Source organism: Argiope bruennichi, chromosome 1 (genome assembly GCF_947563725.1).
Source record: "Argiope bruennichi chromosome 1, qqArgBrue1.1, whole genome shotgun sequence".
Classification (NCBI taxonomy): Eukaryota; Metazoa; Arthropoda; class Arachnida; order Araneae; family Araneidae; genus Argiope; species Argiope bruennichi.
The window spans coordinates 116,957,712-116,979,728 of record NC_079151.1 but is presented as its reverse complement, the minus strand read 5'-3'; the positions used below and the strand labels follow the sequence as shown (position 1 = coordinate 116,979,728).

Sequence of the window (22,017 nt, the reverse complement as noted above, 5' to 3'; positions counted from 1 at the left end):
CATCTTCGCTATGCTTTACTCTTCATTTACACCCTTGCTAAATATGACTTTTGCCTTTTATTGTATAGAATGAATAATGCACAAAAATGTATGAAAGTTTGTCTAATGTAGTATTGATTTTCTTGACATGTTTGTTAATGATTTACTCTTGTAATTCACATCTACCATAATTAGAAGATGGCTTCTCTGTTATCTTTGATATATTATAGAAGGAAGCTCGTGTAATTGGATAGTAGGCTGAAAGCATGGAATAAGTCAAAGAATATCAACAATATTCAACATTTTATGCATAATCTTGTGAACAATTATCTGAATATATATAATTTTTATTTTTAATTTCTTTCTTTATTTTTAGTAGAAAAAAAAAATTTTAAGAGTCAAATCATTTTAAAATATTTTAATTGTCATTTTTCATTGGGTTTTTATTAATTTTTTTTTTCTCATCAGTTGGTCTACGAGTTTTTCCTGAGGTTCTTGGAAAGTCCGGACTTCCAGCCAGTGATTGGCAAAAAAGTTATTGACCAAAAGTTTGTCTTGCAGGTAGGTGCTTAATGTTTTGATAGTTTCTTTTTATTTTTATCAGTGCTCTTTTAAATTTAAATATTATAATTTTTAGGTGTAATGATAGTTTCAAAAAAAGTCAGTAGAAAATTCAGTTAATTTTCTTGGGTATTTCTGAAATTCAGATTAAGATGTATTAAAACAGTGCCTATGTGCAAAATTGCTTAATAAATTAAAATTGAGTCTTAAAATAAAGAATTTGATTTCTTATTAAAAAGGACAAATGAAATTTTATTTGTAGAAGAGGTCTGTAAAGGAGGTATAACTCCTTTACATATTTTTTTTCCCCCTTGCCGTTTTTTTAAATGAGCAGCAAGAGCAACTATGTAGCTTATTAATATCTAGCAAATATAGTAGTATGTGTCAGTCATTTTCTTTTTCAACAATGATACAAAGGTATGTACATTTTTGTCTTTCTGTGAAAATTATTCTATTTTATATATTCTTATATAATTGAGAAAATTGTCATGAATATTTAAAATATACCAAAACATCAAATGCTAAGTATCAGACTTCCTGAAGAAGTTTATCTTTATAAATAATTTTAGATTATGTCTTTTAAGTGTAAAAGGAAAAACAGTAGTTGTTTATATATATATTCATAAATGAGCAATGCTACAAAAAAACATTTCTCAAATTCATATATATAAAGCTTTAAATAACCTTAATTTTTAAGTGTTGGAATGCTGAATTATATTTTAGAAAATACTGATATCTTTTTATGATTGGATGGTGCCTTAATACAAAACAAATATTTTAAGTCAGTGCTTCCATTCAGATGAAACAAAACAAAAATAAAGCTGAAATCCAGCATCTGTGTGCTGTAGTGTGATATTTTCATTTACGCTTATATATATTAAAATGCCTTTTATTTTTGTATTATGATCATTAAGATGTTTCCTCTAATAAATTTTTCAGTTATATGAGTTGAATTATATGAATGAATGTTCAGTTATATGAAAGAATGCAAGGATGTTGAAATATTCTGTTAAACACATATGTAAATCTGAATATCTAATTTAAATTTTAAAAAATAATCTAGAAAGAAATTTCATAATTTTTTCGAGAATATATATTTTCTATTTTATCGTTTCAATATCTTCATCAAGTTCCTATTACTTTATTTATGACAAATTGTCAATTTATTATCTGTGTTTGACATTTGATTATAGTGATAATACAAAGTGATTGTGTATATATATATGTAATATGTTTTAATTGTTATTTAATGTACCAATTTTGTTTCATCTGAAATATTAAACATGCAAAAATTTATGAGATGCTGAATTTACTTTAAAAAATCATTTCTTTCCAATAACACTATTGTACACTAATTTCACTATCATATCTACAAGTGTACAAGTTATTTCTTTTTTGAATTTTAGAAAATTGTTGAAATAATTGAATATGCTTGTGAAATTACTTTTTGATATGTATAAAAAGTTTGAATGTTTACTTCCTTGCATCTACTAATAAACAAGGTAATTTTTTTTCTCTAGCTTTTGGAACTTTTCGACAGTGAAGATCCCAGGGAGAGAGAGTTTTTGAAAACGGTTCTCCACAGGATATATGGAAAATTCTTGGGTTTAAGAGCGTTTATTAGAAAACAGATTAATAATATATTTCTTAGGTAAAAGTTTATATATATATATATATATATTCCAATTGATTGCTGATAATATAAGCTTATATAAGAATTTGTTTATAAAATACTTGATATGAAGAAGTGTATTTTATTTTTTATTTCAATGATTTTCTTATTAAAATGTTGGGCTTAAATTTATTATTTTGTTTGATCTCCAAGTAAGAATAAAATAGAAAGCATAGTTTTTGTATTGCTCTTTAGATATGACTAGATAAGATTCTTCATATATGATTATTTTTATTTATCTTATTATCGTAATTAGCAATATAAATCATTTTTATATTCAGTATGTGTACTTGGAATGGCTGAATACAATGCACACTCTAGCAGCATTCTAGTTTTGAAATCATATAGATCAAAGCAAAAGTACACAAACATATTTACTAAATGAGTTCAATATTCTTCATCTGTATAAAAAAAAGTTTTTGTATTTGTCATCCTTGTTATTGACCCAAATTTAGGGAGAAATACAAGCAAATAGTACCATCTTTTTTAATTAAGCAAATAATATAATATTTTGGAAACAGACTTCAAAATATTAAAGTTTCTAATATTTTTTATTATTCAATAATTAATATGCATTGTTATTTGTAGGTTCATATATGAAACGGAACACTTTAATGGTATTGGTGAGCTCCTAGAAATCTTGGGCAGGTAAGAAGCAGCCATAAATGCATATCAATTGTACTCTAAACAATAGTAACTTTGTCTGTGGAATTTTTCCTGTTTTAGATATTTGCTCAATATGTGTTCTAGGTATTATTTCCTAATTAAATACTTACTAATAAGATTTCTATAGATAATTATTCTGACTTAATGGCATAGCATATTCCCTTAAGATTTAAACACATTTATTTTAAATTAAAATCAAAACATTGTAGATAATATAAAATCATAGATGTGTGGCTCGCTGCCTCTCCTATTTTGCAAAACTAATCTATAACAAAATGCATAGCTTAACTTCATTATTTAATTTCAATATAATATTCAATATTTTTTTTAAGGCAGGGAGATTAAATATGCAATAAACTTTGCATAGATTTGCTAATGTTACATAATTTGTGTGTATGTTCATTGTATAGAAAGTTTATCCAGAATTTGAATGATATGTGAATTGATAGCACACAGATATATTTCAATAACCATGTAATAGGCTCCTCATGAATGTTTAAAAAGTAAATATTATAAGCTTCAATTATAATTGCTTAAATAAAATGAATTTTGCAGTGATTTTGTTATATTTTCTTATAAAAAGTAAACTTTTATTAATTATGATTTCCATTTAAATAATTAGCTGCATTATGCTTTCTATTACTCAGTAATTGAGTGATAGAAATTTAGGCAGCAATATTAAACCTCTGTTCGCTGATCAAAGAAACCTCATGTTTCATTTGTTCCAACACCCAGAAACAATTTTTTAAAAAAATGATGTTTTGTATTATTTAAAAAAAAAAAAAAAAAAAAACCTCTTACATACATGGATACTGAAATGCATTACAATTTTACATACATTATTTTAGTTTCCTAGAATATATATCTTAAGAAATTTTTTATAAGCATAATCACTAATTTAATTTGCTGGTAGGTCCTTTAAAATGATGAACTTCTAAAAAAATGTTTACAAAACATGTAATATTAAAGTTATTAGTGTAAAGGTGTTTATCTTGTGATATAAAAATATTTCTTATTGATATCTATTGATTATCTTTGTAACAAACATTAATCTGTTAACATTCTTTTGAATTAGATCTTCAAGATAATTATAAAAATGATTGTTAAGCTCTGCATTATGATTGTGAATGGAAATTTTTATATATTTTCAATAAATTTTATTAGTTTTATGTCTACTTAAAATATATTATATAAAGTACAGAAATTATTATTTGAATTGTCTAATTATATCTAATTTGTCTGATCAATTAAATTTGGTCTGTTAAAATAAATTATTATGCTTTTCATGCTGTCAGTTTTTTAGTTCTGTAACTTATATTCCATTGTTGCTTTGTGTATGTAAAAGTAATGATATATATTATGTAGTATGTTCTTTTATGGTTTCTTTCGAAAATGAAATCAGTTTTTTATTTGTCTTTTTTTACAGCATTTTTGCTTTATTATCATACATAAATTTTTGATAAGTTTGCTTAAATTGTAAAAAAGTGTTGAGAAAATGATTGTATTTTAAATTGAAAAAAAAAATTAATTGATCCAGGTCTAGGGTATTTATTTAACCCTTTTAATATCAACCAGAAATATAATCATTTAATATAAACACTTCTCATTAATGCTCTGAAGAATGTTATATTTAAAATGTTTAATACTTCGTACTTAGTTTTATCTGGGCCTAATTTCTATACATTTAAAAAAAAAAAAATGTCAATGTTTCAAAGGGCAGTTTTTTATGACTTATTTTGAAATTACATAAGTATTGTTACATTTTGTTTGTATAATTTTTAGTAATTTCAAAGTAGTCTTAATGTTAAATTACAAATGGTTCAACTGAAAAATAGCACATTTTTGAGAATAAACTTGTAATTATATTAAAGGAAAGAAGGTCATATCTGTAGAAAGTTCTTGAAAGTTAAATTATGCATGGCATATCCCATAGTTTAATGATGGTGTTAAAAGCTATTGGAATTTAATATAATAGCAAATTAACTTATAGGATATTTTTTTTATCATTAAGTAATTCTATAAATTTAAAATCACATGTTTTCATACATAAAATATAAATGTTTTTGCAATTTGAAGTGGTCATTTATATTTTTTTATTAGCTAATATGCTAGAAATAATTGTTCCTCTGATAGTATTGAAATTTATCTCCCATAGCTGACTTAATATTTTGTTTTTCCTTTTATCTTTTTATAGCATAATCAATGGTTTTGCACTGCCATTAAAAGCTGAACACAAACAGTTTCTGGTCAAAGTCCTCATTCCACTTCATACACCAAAATCTCTAGGACTTTACCATGCACAGGTAATAGTTTTTGTATATTAATTTCTTGCAATTCTGAAAGATTTAGTAGCCATTAGTATCTATATTTTGATTAATCATCATTCAATAGTAATTTGAATGACACATATAAACTATGCCAGCAAGTTAATTTAAGTTCTATTTCATTTACTCATGCAAACTGTTCCGACATATATATCATCTCAAATTTCTTTTAATTGTGCTTTTTTCTACATATTAAATTTTTGAGTATCTTGTTTTGGGAAAAGATTATTTTATTCAATTCTTAATTTTATCAGGTATTTAGTAATTTTTTCCATATCAGATGCTGCCAAAAAATATCACTGTTCCTTGTCCACTCATAAATGTTTCATCAGAAGATTTAAAATCTTCTTATGAAAGTGCTATTTATAACTGAAATTAATTGAATATGTATTATGACATGCATTGTTGTCTGCATATCCAGATGCACAAAGTTTAAATTGGCAGAGTGACTTTTGTTTAAATTCTGTGAATAATTCTTAAACTATGTTAAAGTTTAGTTCTATTTTTATCAGGCCAGAGAGCTGAAGTAAATTTAAATCTGTTGTTTTCAGATAGTGCAAATAAAAACAATGCAAAATTTATCTCAAGATAATTTGTCAGAATTTTATTTCAAAAAACAGAAATTAATGTCAGTGTTCATTGAGTGCTTTAATGTCAGTGCTTAAGTAAAATTAGCATCTTGTGTGAATTTTTTATTCTAAAAATAATTGATAGTTTGGTGTATAAATTACGTATGCAACAGATTATCAATATTGTGTTGCCTTTTTTCTCCCAATAATCTGATTTGATAACCTTGTGGTTATTGAAATTAGGAGAGTGGAGTTCTGTCATAGTTCATTGATACTTAATTCAAATTAACTTGTTATTTTGATTGTTTACTTGAAGACCTATAAATGTATATATTTTAAAATTGTTTTAATTTGTATCAGCCACTGTGTGTTTAACATTTCTTATTATATGTGTTTAATTTCAAAAACTCTACTACCTTTATGGAAAATTTAATTAAAATTGATATAAAATTTTATATTTGATTTAAGCAAACAATGGTTTAAACAAATTTTGAAAGCAATGTTTTTAATATGTATTTTATGATTTTTGGAAATTGCATTAGATCAATGAGCATAAAATATCAAGAAATATAAGACAGAATGATACCACCAAGATTTATGTTCTAAAATTTAATATTGGTGTATTAAAAACAATTTTTAAAATCTTGTGAATCACTTAATAAAATGTTTGGATAATTATCTTTTTCTGTGACCATGTTCATATTGTATACATTATTGAAGTTTGGCAAACATAACATCTAATAGAATAATCATTTTTTAGAAATAAATTAACAATAATTGCAACTTTTAGTCCCAATTTTTCTTTCAAATGTTTGTCTTGTCATATCCATGATGCAATTCTGTGAACAATATTATTTTTATATTTAAATTTAGTTTTCATTCCTGTATTTGAATTTTAGCTGGCCTATTGCGTGGTCCAGTTCCTTGAAAAGGATGCCACATTAACAGAACAGGTAGTTTCCATGTTTCAGTTTTTTTTTTTTTTTTTTATCACTTTTATTTTAACATTTTTGAGAATTTTTGTAGTAACTGCCAGTTGTGATGTGAAAGAAAATCGCCATTTTCTATTAAATATTGCTCATTTTTTGTTTCTTCTAATGTTTCATGTATAGGTGATTCTATAGTTGATTTTAATTAAACAAATTGCTTTAATTGTTGCTTTGATGAAATTAAGTGCATTCTGTGTTTTTAATATTTGTATTAGTTTTCTGTCAGTAGTTGATACTAATGCAAAATGAAACTTCAAAACCTTTAACAATAAAACTTCTATATTTTCACTTTCCTTCTGAATTAAAAGTATTATTTCATAAAACTTCCAATGTGAACAGTGTTTATATGTTAATCAGTTATACATTATTTCATCACATTTCTGATTTATTTGCACAATGCAAAAGACTCTAAGCTTCAGTTATATGTGGTTTTATGGTGTTGAAGAAGTCTGGAATATCCTAAGAACAAACTTCACTTTTAAGGAGTAAGTGAACTGTGATATCAGTATCATGACTTCAGAATTATTCAGAATTAATGAATTATTTGGAGATATTTCATTGAAGTTGAAGGATGTACAGAAATTATTCTTTTTAAATGTACTGAATTCCTCTGACAAATACTTCAAATGTTTTGTTTGTCAAAACACAAGAGAAAAAAAATTCAGAAAATTTAACGTATAATACTTTATTTTTATTTCAAATCATTGCCATATTTAGACAATTGTTAAAGATTTTAATTGAAAATTTATCTCTATGTTCATAGATCATATGAAATAAGAAATGTAAGATGCATTCAAGATGGACAATAAAATTTTTTAAAGATAATAAATATTTAATTTTAAAATTTAATTACTGATTTTAGGACTATATGTAGTGATATATTAGTATTATCTTTAAAAAAGAAATTATACTATTAATTGTAATTGACTTTCAATTAATAGAATTAAATTTGTAGTAATCAAAGTTGTTCATTAAAATTTCTATTGTATATCTTTCCATATATATGTATCATTTTGCATAATAAAAATACGAATTTTTTTTTTAAATATATAAAGGACACTTTACTGCTTATATATACATATTTGTTTTATTTGGTATTTTAGGCTTATCTTGATCTTCAACAATTTGAACTATTTGTAATGATTTTAACTAATATCATTCTTCCCTTGTCTAATTAGACATTTTATTGTGTTTGTGTTGTAGGTTATAAGGGGGTTATTGAAGATATGGCCTAAAACTTGTAGTCAAAAGGAGGTATAATCTTTTTATTGTTTTTGTTTTTAATGTTTTAACTAATTATTGTTTTGAAATTTATTCAAATTAATTATACATTTTAAAATAAGTTGGTGGTAAAAATTGTAATATATATTTCTATAATGTTTGTGTGATTCAATTTTAGCAGCTTGAAAATGTTAAATAGGAATGCTACACCTTAAAATTATTAAAATATTTAAACTGGAATAAAAAGTGTTTGATCTGAAACCTGTCAGTCTGTATCTTTGCATACTTAAATTAGAATTTTTTTAAAATTTAAACTGTAATAATTTTAATTAATAAACCTCTTGATATCAGTTCCAATTTAATACGACATTTTAAAGAAAACCCAGTGTGCAATATCCTTCAACATTTCTTTTTTAAAAACAATATGAGTACAGACAATATACAAGGAACTGTTAGAGAACAATTGTCAATAAGTAACGATTAAGGAATTTTTCAATTGCTATTTATGAAATAAATCATAGAAACCCTGTGGTTAGCAGTTTCCTTTTCATTGATTTGATAAGAATATAAATGGTTATTACTATCAGTTGGTTAATGTTATCAAAATATTTGTTTCTTAAATGATTGCTTTCCATTGCAAATAGAATATCAGGCATTTTAAAATGGAGTATGAAATATTGTAATATTGCACTTACTTTCTTGGAGAATTGTATTCAATTCTTAAACATTTTATCAAATGCCAGTTGCTGTTTTGACCAAGTATTAAAAGAATCATGAATAAGTATACCTTCTATGAATATTCAAAGTAGAGCATCTCATCACTTGCAATTATATTTGAACATTGAATAGAAATGCATGATGATAGACTTTGCTGGCATATACTAGATATTCTATGCATTGCCTGCTTTATATGCATATTGCAGGTAACTTATAATAAAACTAGCAGTAAAATATCTGATGTAGCTTCTTAAAATATAAAAATAATACATATTTCCCATGTTTTTTGCAAAATAACTAATGTATTTTAACTTTTAAGAAATGAAAGTTAATTTGTGATTAAATTTCATACTAAATATTTGAATTTTATAGGTGATGTTTTTGGGAGAAATTGAAGAAATACTAGATGTGATAGAACTTTCTCAGTTTGTAAAAATTCAAGAACAATTATTTAAACAGATAGCTCGATGTGTTTCCAGTCCACATTTTCAGGTATTTTTTAAAAGCTATTTAATGTGATTACTAAAACCAAGCTCATGAGTGCTCATAAACAGTGATTTATGGCACTATATGTTTTAAAAATATTGCTGGAATTATCTATTATAAAAGTTCTCCTTTTCTTATATATAATTGCTCTAAATGATAAAACATACAAAGCATTTGCATAATTTAAATTTTTTATTTATTATTATTATTATGTTGGATTCATAATTCATGAAGTTGTTTCTCCAGTTTTTAGTTTATGAAGCTTCTTTTGCATATTATTGTTTATATTTACATTATATTAATGAGTGTACTTTTCTCCAAAAAATATTAATTAAAGTAGAAGAATTTTTTTATCAAGAGGAAATTTCCTCATTGAGCTTTACGTGCTTTTTCTTCTAAATATTTTATTTCAAAATTTATTGTATGATGCTTTGACATGAACTATGTCTATCTTCCAATTATGTCCATGTTTGTTTAAGAGATATGAAAAGCAGGCTAGTTCTTTAAAAATAATTTAAGTTTATTAAATATGTTTAATGCTTGTTTCATTTGTAATATGGAGTTTTATTGCAAGCGCTGCTATTAAACTTAAAGTTTTTGCTTTTATAAATATATTTTTTTAATCAAAAGTATGTTAAGTATTTATTATAAATAAGCATGTGATTGTTTAAATTGGTTAGTAAAAATTAGAGATGAAATTAATATATAAATAAATTGGCTTGTACAAATTAAGAGAAAGAGTCGATAAATAAATAATTTTTATTACTGTTTTTCATTGGCTACAAGCCTTTGATTGCTGTGTTGTATCATTCTTTGTCTATACTTGCTAGCATGGATATTACTTTTTTCTGCATCTTAATAATATATTTTCTTAAATATTTCATTTTAATATAAAAATAATGCAGACTGTACAAATTCATGTTAATAAGATTGGTCTACTGAAATCATGCATGTTTAGCTAATTTATTTCATTGTTAGATCAATTTTATTTTTTTATATTTTCTAATATTTTGTTAAAAAGAGCATATATAATAAATGCAAATTATTTAAAATTCATAAGGAACGAAAAATTCAGTTTTCATTTAAATTTCTTAAATCCAATAAAATTTCACAATATCGTCCAAAATTATTATAGATATTTATGTATGCTGAAAAAGATTCTTGGGGCAAATTTATTTAAAACTATATACATCATACAAAGCAGTTAATTGATTGAATGTTAAATAACATTGCGTACAATTTTTTTTGTTTGTTTTTGTTTAATACCATATGTTTAAAAAAATGAAAGATTTCTTTATTCAATTATTATTTGAATGAACTTCCATTATTAACTTTGTTGATTCAAAGCAGTTTTATATAATTGAATCTTCTCTTTTTAATCTGCATTCAATTCTATTTGAAAAACAGTGCTGTGTAAAGTTAACCTGATGAACAGTTTGTATTTTTAACATGAATGTAATGTAATGTCATTATTTATAGTAACACAAACTTATAAACTATTCTTTATGTATTGACAGATATTTAAATTCTTATCTTTTTTACTTGGTATAGTTTTCAACATTATCTTAATGTTTGAGATTTGATTTTTTTTTATTTGTTACATTCTAACAATAAAATATATATAAATGATTATATTGAATCTTCTAAAAACTTTTTATTTATAATTTTTGCCTTCATTAACAATAATTATTTATTTTTAGTAAGTTCAACATGATAGTTTGTTACTAATCGAAAATTTAGACGTAAAATTCAGGAAAGGATTTATAAATTACTATAGTTTGTCAAGCACAGATACTGAATTTTACATCTGTTTCAGAATAATTGATATTATTTAAGTAGATTATATGAACAGTAATCATTGTATATACTTTTATTTACTATTATGATTATAACCAAAATTCAAATTCATTAAATTTTATCATAATGCAAAATAAAATTTCATATTTTTTTCAGTTTAATATTTGTTTTGTATATAAAAAATTTATTTTCATCTAGCTTTTGTTTTTATAATGTGATTTTATAGAAATATTTCTTCTCATAGTGGCTATTTCATTTCTAATGTTTGAAATATTTTTATTTACTCTACTTTTAAAAATAATTTGTTGCATTCATTGAGAGCTAAACTGCAAGTAATTAATCTTGTTAGTTAACTTTCCTTTGAAAAATTCATAAAGACTTCTTTAATCATGGTCTATTACCAGTTTATTGATATGGTTTTTGTAGACTTCTCATTAATTTTTAGAATATAAATTCATTTATATGATATAAGTTGGTATTTTTGTATTCACTGATTTGTGTTCTTAAAATATTTTTTATTAGTTTTAATGGGAGATCAATTATTAATGAAAAAAATGTAATTTGTTTTTAGGTGTATATTGTATGTTAATTGAAGGCTAAAAGTTATAAATAAAGTGAATGCCAAAACACACACACATTTTTTACATTCTTTTTTAATGAGATAAATTTGAGAGGTTTATAACAGTCCTCTACATATTTTAAAAGAACATATAAAAAAAGTACTGGTATGATCTTTTAACAAATTAATTGAATTGTATTTGAGATTGTGAATATTCTTAATTTTAGTACCCTATTACATTTATCTTAATTATTAGTCTTTGATTTCTTTTTAATAATCTACCTTTGCGATATAATTCATCACTTGTTAGTTCTCCAATCATAAGGAATATAAATGTTACAGAATGGAAAGCAATGAAGATGTGTGAACAACAAAATAGTTTTTATGAAAAATTTGCTCATTATTAATTATTGATAATGATTATATGTATATTTATTTATTAATTTTGTTCCTTGCCATTAGGTGGCTGAAAGAGCTCTATATTTTTGGAATAATGAATACATTCTGAGCCTCATTGAAGAAAATAATCAAGTCATTATGCCAATTATGTTCCCGGCCTTGTACCGTATATCTAAAGAGCACTGGAACCAAACAATTGTGGCTTTGGTATACAATGTTCTCAAAACGTTTATGGAGATGAACTCCAAATTATTTGATGACTTAACAGCATCTTATAAATCAGAAAGGCAAAAGTAAGTGATGTTACAATGCATGGCATATTTTTAATATTGCCTGATATTTGGATATGCATGATTTCTTTTGTTGAAGAGTAGTATTAATGGAAGAATATTGTAGTAAACTTTATATCACAGAGAATTTGTGTTTAAATGTGATTAAATATTTTAGTAAATATCTGGGAAGATTAAGTATATCATTATTGTGCGTTATCTTATTCTTTTTTTATAGCTAAAAATATCTTATTTCATCTATTATTTTTGCATTTGCCTTCTGTATTTCTTGATATACCATCTGTAAAATTATAACATATCTTTACTTAAAACCTTATTTTCTTTAATGTTGCATAAAGTATGTTAATTCCGGGCTCTGAAACTTTCTTTATTCAGTGGCTTTTTAACTAAATTTTCGAAAAGCTTTATTGTGAAATGACACTTTCTGTTCTTATATAAGATATAGAACTTGGACTTAAAATTTATGTATTTACATTTGACAAAAATGAAATAAAATAATATGCTAGCAAGTTGATTTTTAAATTTGCTTTACATAATTATTTCTGACCTGCTACAATTTTATTCATGAATTATTCATTATTTATTCTCTCCTAATATAAGGTAATTGCAAAATTTTTAGAGCATAGTGCATTATTTCTCTTAAGCTTCATCAGATATTGTGTTCAAAGCAAAATTAATTTTTAAAAATTGAATCAATTCTCATTTTAAAAAAAAATACTTTTTTGTGGAAAACAAATCTAATTTCAGATTAACAAAATGTGAAATCTTGAATAGTTTTCCTAATTCATTAATTATATTCATTCTCTAATTCATTTTGAAAATTTAATTTGGTTTTTTGAAAATATTATAGAAAATAAAATATTAACTTCTTTTATACCATTTTTGTTTGCATAATAGTATTTAGCTCTAAAAGTATTGTTTTAATAATGCACAAATTGTTATGCTATTTTCTGAATATATATATTGAATTTCTTTTTCTATATTATCTGGGGGGGGGGGGTCTAATAAAGTTGAGATTTTTTCATCTTCTTTCTTTAAAAACTTACTAAGTAGAATTTTCTCATGGAATAGTTTTGTAATATTTCAGAGTTCTGAATTTTTGTAAGATAATCCTTCATAAATGTAAATTATTTACTCTTTTTGAATAGCTAGGCTACTTTAGTGTCTGTTTGGTAGAAATACGAGTCTTGATTATGTTAATATCTGATATTTTTGAATGGTGGTAGTTTTGCTTGGAATATATTTTCTGTAACCATAAACTAAAATTTTAAAAGTACATTTTTTTAAATTAAAATTAGTAAAGTGCATCTTTATGCTTTTTATAGCAAGACTTTTTTCCTTTTTTTCATTTAAAATCTTTGTTAGTTTTCTGTTCTGTATCTAATGTAAGAAAATGAAAGATATATTTATAGAATGCAGAATGTAATTGATACAAAATACTGAGCGTCTGCTTATTATTGTACTTAATAATAAAATGTCACGATTATTAAAATTATAGCACTTTTTGAATTTTTTGAACAGTGGGCATAGCATCGTGAAAAGTGCTGTAATTTTCGAGAGATGCATAGACAACTTTTTGTTTCCCCACACATTGAATATGATAATTTGAAAGCATATTCATAAAGGCCTGTTTATCAGATGTATCAAGAAAAGGAAAGAATTCAGGCAAGGAGTCCAGGGTTCCAACACATATTAAGATAATGGTCAATGACCCTCTGTTCTTTTTAGCATGAAATGCTTACTGCATCATACTTGTTGCAACTTGAAAAATGTTCAAAAACATTTTTAAAAATTTCTCAAACACTAAAATATTTGGCTTTCTTTTGGCTTAATGGATGCTTATTTCTTAACATTATATGAGTGCAACTAAATCTAATATAGTGTAGGAGGAAACTTGCACTTTCCATCCCAGTTAGAATCGATTTGTTGTTGCATGTATAAAATTTAGATACAAACTGTTTGGTCATGCTATGCTTCTATATCAATGGCAAGATTTTAAGAAATACTGGAGAAAATCCCAGATGTGTATTCTTAATTTTATAAAAGTTGACTTCTTTTTTGTTTGTTTTGTCAAAACAAAAAAAGGCAAGTTTTACAAAAAGAAAAAAAAAAAGAGACATTGTGAAAATACAGAAATAAATATTAAAATTTAAAAACTACATATTTAAAATTAATTTTTAAAAGTATTTACAATAAAAACTTATTATAAAACAGGAAATATTCTATGCCTAGAAAATATGAAGGTGTATGCAGGTTTACATATGGACCTCAGGCACTTTCACATGCGTAAAGGTGCTTTTTTGCTAAGGTGCTTAAAAGTACTTAATTTTTGCAGTAATTTCTTACTTTGCACTTTGTTGAAATATTTCATTGCATTGCAGAAATGTGTGGAAAAAAAACTTGTATAATCAATTGGCATTTCTTTAACAAATTTTTAAGAAATTTGTTTCTTAACAATATTACATTATGTATACTTTGATTTGGAAAAAAAAAAAATTCTTTATTTAGGTAAAATAATTTGGAACATTTAATTTTGAATACAGACTATGTTCTTATAGGGGAAAAAATTATTTTGGTTTTTATTGTTTTTTACAAATCCACAAGAAAAATTATATGCTTATTCAATAAAATGAAGTATTTTAAAATTCATAAACTATGCATATTTATATAGATTGTTCTTCATAAGCATTAATTAACTGTTGAAGAAACTGAACATTTCAAATAAGTTATGCAATTGTAGCAAATTTAAATCAGTAAATGCAATGTGTTAATGTTTTTGAAATCTTGCCTCAGAAATTTAAAAAAAAAAAAAAAAAAAAAAAAAATCTACTTATTTGTGTCATTTACTGTGTGACATCCAAATATCTCTTATAGGAGAAGACCAAAAGAATGAAATATAATAATATATATATTAATATTCAACAAAATTAAAATTATAATCTACTCACACTGGAATTATTCTTTTATGTGAATTCTGAGATAGCAAAAGAAATTTCAGAAAACATTTCTGCCATCCAGTGGAACTGTTCCACCAGGTTCCAAGAGTTAGTTTGATATACCTTGAACTATAGAGTGAATGATGAAAGAAATGGTGCAACATTCAACTGTAATTATTAATAATGAGACACTGAAACTCAGTAATACATACAAATATACAATATTATATATTTAATAATAATTATTTCAAATTATATGTGGAAATGAGTGTGTCTGCTATATAATATGTGTAGTAGAAGTTTGTCTTCAATTTGTGGTTTATTGAGAGATAGTTCGAAATTTGTACTACCCTTTTGTGAATCTTCTGAAGATTTATAAGCTTTTTTTGAGCGGTCAATAACAGGTATAATTTTATTCATTCGGGTACGCTTTGTATGCCCTTAAGCGGAATATGGAGGAGGTCAAATTTTGTCAGATCTAGGAGGAAGAAATAGTATCTATTGGATTACATTTTTCAAGATGGTAAATAATTTCTACATGTGTATGTCATTGACATTTGAAGAGAAACTGTAGAAATGAGATCAGATTGTAAACATAAACTAGCTCCATGAATTAGGTGAGAGTTTATTATTTTTAAGTTATTTTTTAACAAGCTAACATAAATTATTCTTTGTAATAGACAAAATATTAGACCCACTATTAAGCAGTGATAGAGATTTGAAGATGCCTACGGAAGGGATTCTTTGGGTGCCTGTCATGTTTGTAAGATTTCTAAATAAGGAAAACTCAAAAATTATCTGTTGATCTGTGGCAGTAATGGAAAGTATTCTGAAACAGGAAATATAATGACTTAAAAGCACACAAGCTATGGTCCCTTCTAGCATATCTATTGTAGAAATTACTTAGGCCACCTGGTATACTTACCTATGAAAGTAAGAAAGTATTTATATCTACTGGATGCAAGAAATGTTCCAATATAGTCTGTAAATATGTGTGTGAGCCAAGCAATCTGATAGAACAAATATGCTTAGTGGAACTTTGAATACTAAACCTCATTGATACATGTCACAAGCACTAACTCTTTTTTTTTTTTTTTTTTTTCCCCTCTCATTCTTAATTTTTTTTAAAAAAGTGCTTAAATGGTATATCGTTAATTGCTGATATTCAAGGATGAGAAAGAAAGTTAAAATTGTCAAATACTGTTTGCTTTAGATGGAAAAGAGATGGAAAGTCAAGATGTTTCAGGTGACTTATAACAGTATGAAGATAGATCTTCAAGTGAAAAATATTGTTTTTATTTAACAGAAAAATTTGGACAAGAGAAAGATTGAAATTCAGCATTGTGAAGTTGAGAAAATTTTATGAAATCTAAAGTGCTTGATTTTCTGATTGCAATTAAAGATAACACATTTGCAATTTTGTTATCAGTCTCAATTATGTTGTGAATATCTGTAGAAAATTGAGGAATGCATTCTAGATGTCCAAGTTAGGAACATTTTCCTATTTCTGCATGAAAGCATAAGTTAAAGGTTTTTAGTGAATATATATTATAAATTCATAGTTTTCAAGCATGTGTTCAAAGTCTCTTAATGGAATTATTAATAGCCAAAAGTTCTCTATCATTAATGGACCAGTTTTAATCAGTTTCCAATGGAAAGCTGCATTGAAGACCAGCAAATGACGAAATTTGATCCATTTGTCCAAAGATCAAGAACTGGTGGCTTAAAAAGGTTCCATCAAATAATGCTGTTTTAGCTGCAATAAATGATTTTTCAGCTTCTGCAATCCATTCAAGAGGGCTTTCAGGCTTTTTTTTGATGAATGTGAAGATATCTTTCTGTTAATGTTACTTTCTAGAAATGAATCTATGATAAAAAAATAAAAAAATAGACATTTTTTAAATTGCCACAATTGGCTAATAGTATTTGGTCTTGGAATGTTTTGTCTATACACTGAAAGTACTTATAAAAGTTTAATTTATAAACCATAAAAATCCAAGTTTTCCAAAAATTGCATGAAGATCTGCAATATATTCTTTTTCACTTTTAAATGTTATCAATATATCATAATATGCCTAAGTATTCTTCAAATATCGAGTTACTTCATTAATAAATCTTTGGAAAGTGCTGGCCACATTGCACAAGCCAAACCACACCTGAGTGCTTTCTAGGAGCACAAATAGTAGTTCTATAAGCGTTGTAAGAAGCAATCGAAATTTGATTAAAAAAAAAAAAAAAAAACTTTTACAAGGTCAATATTTAAAAAAAAAATCAATCAATCAATGAGAAAATATTTTTGTTCTGTGTAGTTCGCTAGTGAACATAAGAATGCTAAGTATTAGGTATTTATTCTTTTTAGTTTGAATATTTAATGTTTGAAAATCACCAAACATTGCTTCCTTTCTTGGAACATGTAATTGAAAGAAAAGTTGTTGCTGCGTGGGCACATGTGGTTAAAATTCTATTTTGCCAATTTTTTATTTGTTAGGAACTATGCGAGTGAATTCAGTACAAATCAAAGTATTGATATAGTGAACTCCATTATGTTACAAAACTATATGTCAAAAACAATATTTCAAAGATCATTCAGTAACTTAGAAAAATCATTATCAACAACGTGAGTTTTAATAGAGAAAATATTAGAATTTCTAATAACACAATGACAGTTGAATTTAGTACAATGATCAAATAAACTAGATTAGGTCAGACCTAGATAATCAGCACCAGTAATGGCAGTAAATTCATGGAAAATAGAAAAACGAAGTTCCAAGAGTTCAAGATACTAATTTTTGGCCGAATGCTTGAATTGGCATATCATATGCGATAATGAATGTTTGCTCCGTAGTATATTGTATTTGAGTTTCGTTTGAGAAATTGAACAGCCACTATCAGTATCAACCATAAAACGAAAATTAATTTTCCGTCCTAGTACGAAAAGATGATGGGAAGGTGAAGACAAGACATATATCACCGCTCCTTCTGCCGGATCATGTTTTCTTGTAAAGAAAGAAATGAACATAATTTCTTACCTGAGAATCAAAGTATTTATGATGAAAACACAAATTTGATAATCTTTGCTTAGAACTTTTTGCGCGGTGGCAAGAAGAGGAATGATTCTAAGAATTTCTCGATCGCCAAAATTCTTTTACCTTTTTTAAAAGTTTCAGTTCTTTAGAAAGTTCCGATTCGACAGCAACACCATAAATGACTTTGAGAGATTTCAAAACAGAACTTACCTGTACCTTGGTTTTATTTCCAAAAATGGAATCGGCTTACTCTGCAGCCTTTTTGAACTGTAAAGGATTGAATACTACCTTATACAAATTGCACTTAAAGAGGTAGTTGCTGTAGAAATAATTCTAGAAGTATGTGATTCTGGACGCCGGTTTTCTACCTTTCTGCTTTTCCATCAAGTAGACATCGAATTTTTTTACTTTTACTCTCTATCTTGCAATTACTTCTTTTCTTAACTTGGAATACGGATCTTTGCTTCCTGGATAGAGAATAACATCTTCAACTATCGTTGCCACTGCTGGCGATAAAGGAAATCACATTAATTATATTTGATGCATTTGTCGATGATCGGCTTAAGAACCGCTAATTCGAAAGTAAATTTAACCATATTGATCCACAAAGCATTACTGATGAAAGCTGGAATTTTAACAGTCAAAATATGTCCAGAATTATCTGCATGGATTTAACCATAATTCCTTTTTTAAAAAAAAAAGTCGTTCGGAAGAATATATTCTAAGTATCCAGAATCGCCATTTTTATTGCTTTGATTATTTAAAGAAAGATGAAATATAATAAAAATATATTTATTAATATCCAACATAATTTAATTCTGTTTATACTGGAATTGTTGTTTTTTTTTTTTTTTTTTTTTTTTTTGTATCAATTCTGTTGCGATGGCAGAAGAAATGCCAGAAGACATTTCTGTCATCCAATGAAACGCAAAGAAATTGGTCTTGTGGCCAATAAGGTTTTAAGTACTAGAGCAATATAGCATAAAAGTAAAGCAAAAAGCCTAAACTAATAATTAATATTTTGTTATTATTATGTCAAAATATCATTTTACAGGAAGTGCACAAAGCAAAATAGTTGATCAGTATGTTAATCTGAGAATGGAGGCTTTTTTAGGATAATCTACCATTAACATATTTTAAGTTGCATTGTTTTCTCAAAAATTGAAATCAGGAGATCTGAATTATGGTATACATTATATCATTTTTAATATTATAATTCTTATATGGTAAATTTTTATAAGGGCTCAAAATAAATGTAAAATAACTCTTTTTAACTTTTCGTTTCAGTATTTATCATTCAGATATATATTACTCCCCTTATATTGATGGCCATGGTAAACTACTATAGTGATCTAATGTTATTATACTGCAATAGATAAGGTTACAATTAAGGTGTTTCGGTTTAAATAAAAAAAACGTTTTTTAAATAAATTTTTCACATTCAAAAACCGGTTTTTAAAGTAAGAAAACCGAATTTCGGAACGCCTGAATATTCCAATTCTTCAAAAAAAACATCGATTGGGACCGATTTGTCTAGCAGCTGAGGGCTTAAGGCGACGAGATGCGAATTTATTAACAAATGAAGGTATATTTGAATTTCTGTTAAATTTACTTAAAATAATTTAAACACTGAAATAAGTTTGAAACTATTATATGACTTTAGAAGAACGAATTCAAAAAAGAAGACAAGTAGAATCGGCAACTCTTTTGCTGTATTTGCAAAATCCACAAAACATTTCTAGTTCAGTTAAAGAAATCTAGTGTACTTTCTTTAGTTTCAAAAACCGAAATTATTAAGTTAACTGGAAAGATATTGTCTAGAATATTTCCATATTCTTATGTAGAAACCGATTCTGATGAAGAGCAAATCGAAGAAACTACTCATCAGAGTAATACTTTTTTTTAAAAAGCCATGGAAAAATCAATTCATAAGCTTCTTGAAGACCTGAAGAAAAACTTACAAATCCAAAGACACTGAAAGCTGAATTTTCATTATTTGAGGCAACGAATAAAAGAACAAAAATCTTAGATTTGTTATTTGATGCCATGAAAACTATAAAACCAAACTCAGTAGTAAGACAACCACCGTTCAGTCGATATTTTATGTTTTTTAAAATCCTGTTTTCTTAGAAGAAATTAAAATTAGTGAAAACAATATAAATATTCAAAAAAATTTGTTTAAGATTTCGTTATTTTGTGTAAGATTCTGATATCGATTTCGTTTTTTGTTATTTTATATAACTTAGTGAAAATATTTTTCCCTGTTCTATTTTTTTGACAAAAATTCAAAAACCGGTGTGTTGTTGTTTTTTTTTGGGGGGGGGGATATGGAATTTAAAAACCGTTTTTCAAAAAGTCTGGTTTTGTGTAAACCCTAGTTTCAGTTCATGAAAGTTTTTTTAGATATTTAAATTGACAGAAATCTCATAAATGGGTTTTAAAAAGATAATTTATGTGGCATTTTTTAAAAGAATAAATTAATGTTTTCCTAATAAATGAGGCAAATTTTAAAGCCTTTTGACAAATCATATCCATGCAAAAATGTATTTTAAGCCTGGATATTAATCAAAAATAAATATAAGACATTGTTGCTTTAAATTTATGAATGTGTTACTTGACATATTGAAATTTAAGTATAATAAAATAGATTCAGTTATCACTAAAATTCTCATCAATAAAAAATCTTAATGGTTTTTATTGTGCATTGTTTTCAACTATTCACTACAATATATTGTATGTTGATATTTTGTTCTGATGTAAAAATATTACTTGCAAATATAATTGAATAATTTGAATTTAAAATGTTTTATGATACATATTTTTAAGGGTGGAAACCCTGATCTAAGCTTAAGCTTCTATACTAGTATTTTAAGTATTAATAAGAATATCCGGTTTTCTAAAGTAATGAAAAAAATTTCTTCGTGGTAAGCATATAGGAGGTAGCTTATATTAATTTTTTTGGAAGAGGGGCTGCAATATTAGCCAAAGCCTATCTTAAAAGGAAAGTAATTGCAAATTGCTTGTGTTTAACCTGAAGTTAATGTAATAATGAATTCCTAAAGCAATCTGGTAATTATTAAATTGTCTTCTTATACTTAAATAAACGTAAAGCAATTTATTTATAAATTTTAATTCTAAATTTTCTTCAATTTATTAAAAAATTGATGTTCTTTACCCAGAAACCCTTCATTATTATCAACTTTGTGACAATAAATTAATAATAATGGAGTTAGTAATATTTTTCAAAATAAAATTAATCTACCCCCATATTCCTCTATAAATTATTAAATCTCTTAATTTATTGTGAATATTACAATGAATTAGTTATTAAAATATTGCAATGAATCTGGTTATATTTAAATCTGTTTACTTTTTTTTTTTTTTTTATCAGATCTACTGCATAATATTTGCCAATAATTGTTTTAGCAGAGTAACTAAATCATGCATGCTATAACACTTGAGCTTTCCAAGGAACCAATTTTTTGAATGAACAATATTCAATTAAATAAAATTTGCATAAATTGAAATGTGCAGTGCAGTATATAAACTGCCTGTACAGTCTTCTGTTTTAATTCATCACATACCGACAACCAACTGTTTCTACGATTCACCAGACCAGGGCTGTGTTCACATTGTGATAAATGGAGAAAATAAGTATTATAATAGTGAGTTTTGGATAAAAACTTTGTCTTCTGGTATTGGTGGGCAAAGAAATGAATTCTTAGAACTCTGATCTATCCAGCTTGCCTTTCCACCACATTAGACCGGATATTCGGGATTTTATTGTAATTGAAATACATAAAATTCAACTTGTCTGCTTAGGGAA

At 25.6% G+C, this 22,017-nt stretch overlaps 1 protein-coding gene across 5 annotated transcripts in view; it reads left to right on the top strand.

Moving 5' to 3' along the window:
• Window positions 1–22,017, top strand: part of LOC129961738 (serine/threonine-protein phosphatase 2A 56 kDa regulatory subunit epsilon isoform-like) — a 107,634-nt gene that overhangs the window by 83,170 nt on the left and 2,447 nt on the right. For all 5 annotated transcript variants that reach the window (XM_056075291.1, XM_056075296.1, XM_056075305.1 and 2 more), the window contains exons 4-11: window positions 448–540; window positions 2,061–2,191; window positions 2,801–2,860; window positions 5,073–5,181; window positions 6,671–6,724; window positions 7,964–8,014; window positions 9,071–9,190; window positions 12,003–12,232. In XM_056075291.1, the coding sequence (XP_055931266.1) occupies window positions 448–540; window positions 2,061–2,191; window positions 2,801–2,860; window positions 5,073–5,181; window positions 6,671–6,724; window positions 7,964–8,014; window positions 9,071–9,190; window positions 12,003–12,232 (848 nt within the window). The remainder of the gene's footprint in view (window positions 1–447; window positions 541–2,060; window positions 2,192–2,800; window positions 2,861–5,072; window positions 5,182–6,670; window positions 6,725–7,963; window positions 8,015–9,070; window positions 9,191–12,002; window positions 12,233–22,017) is intronic.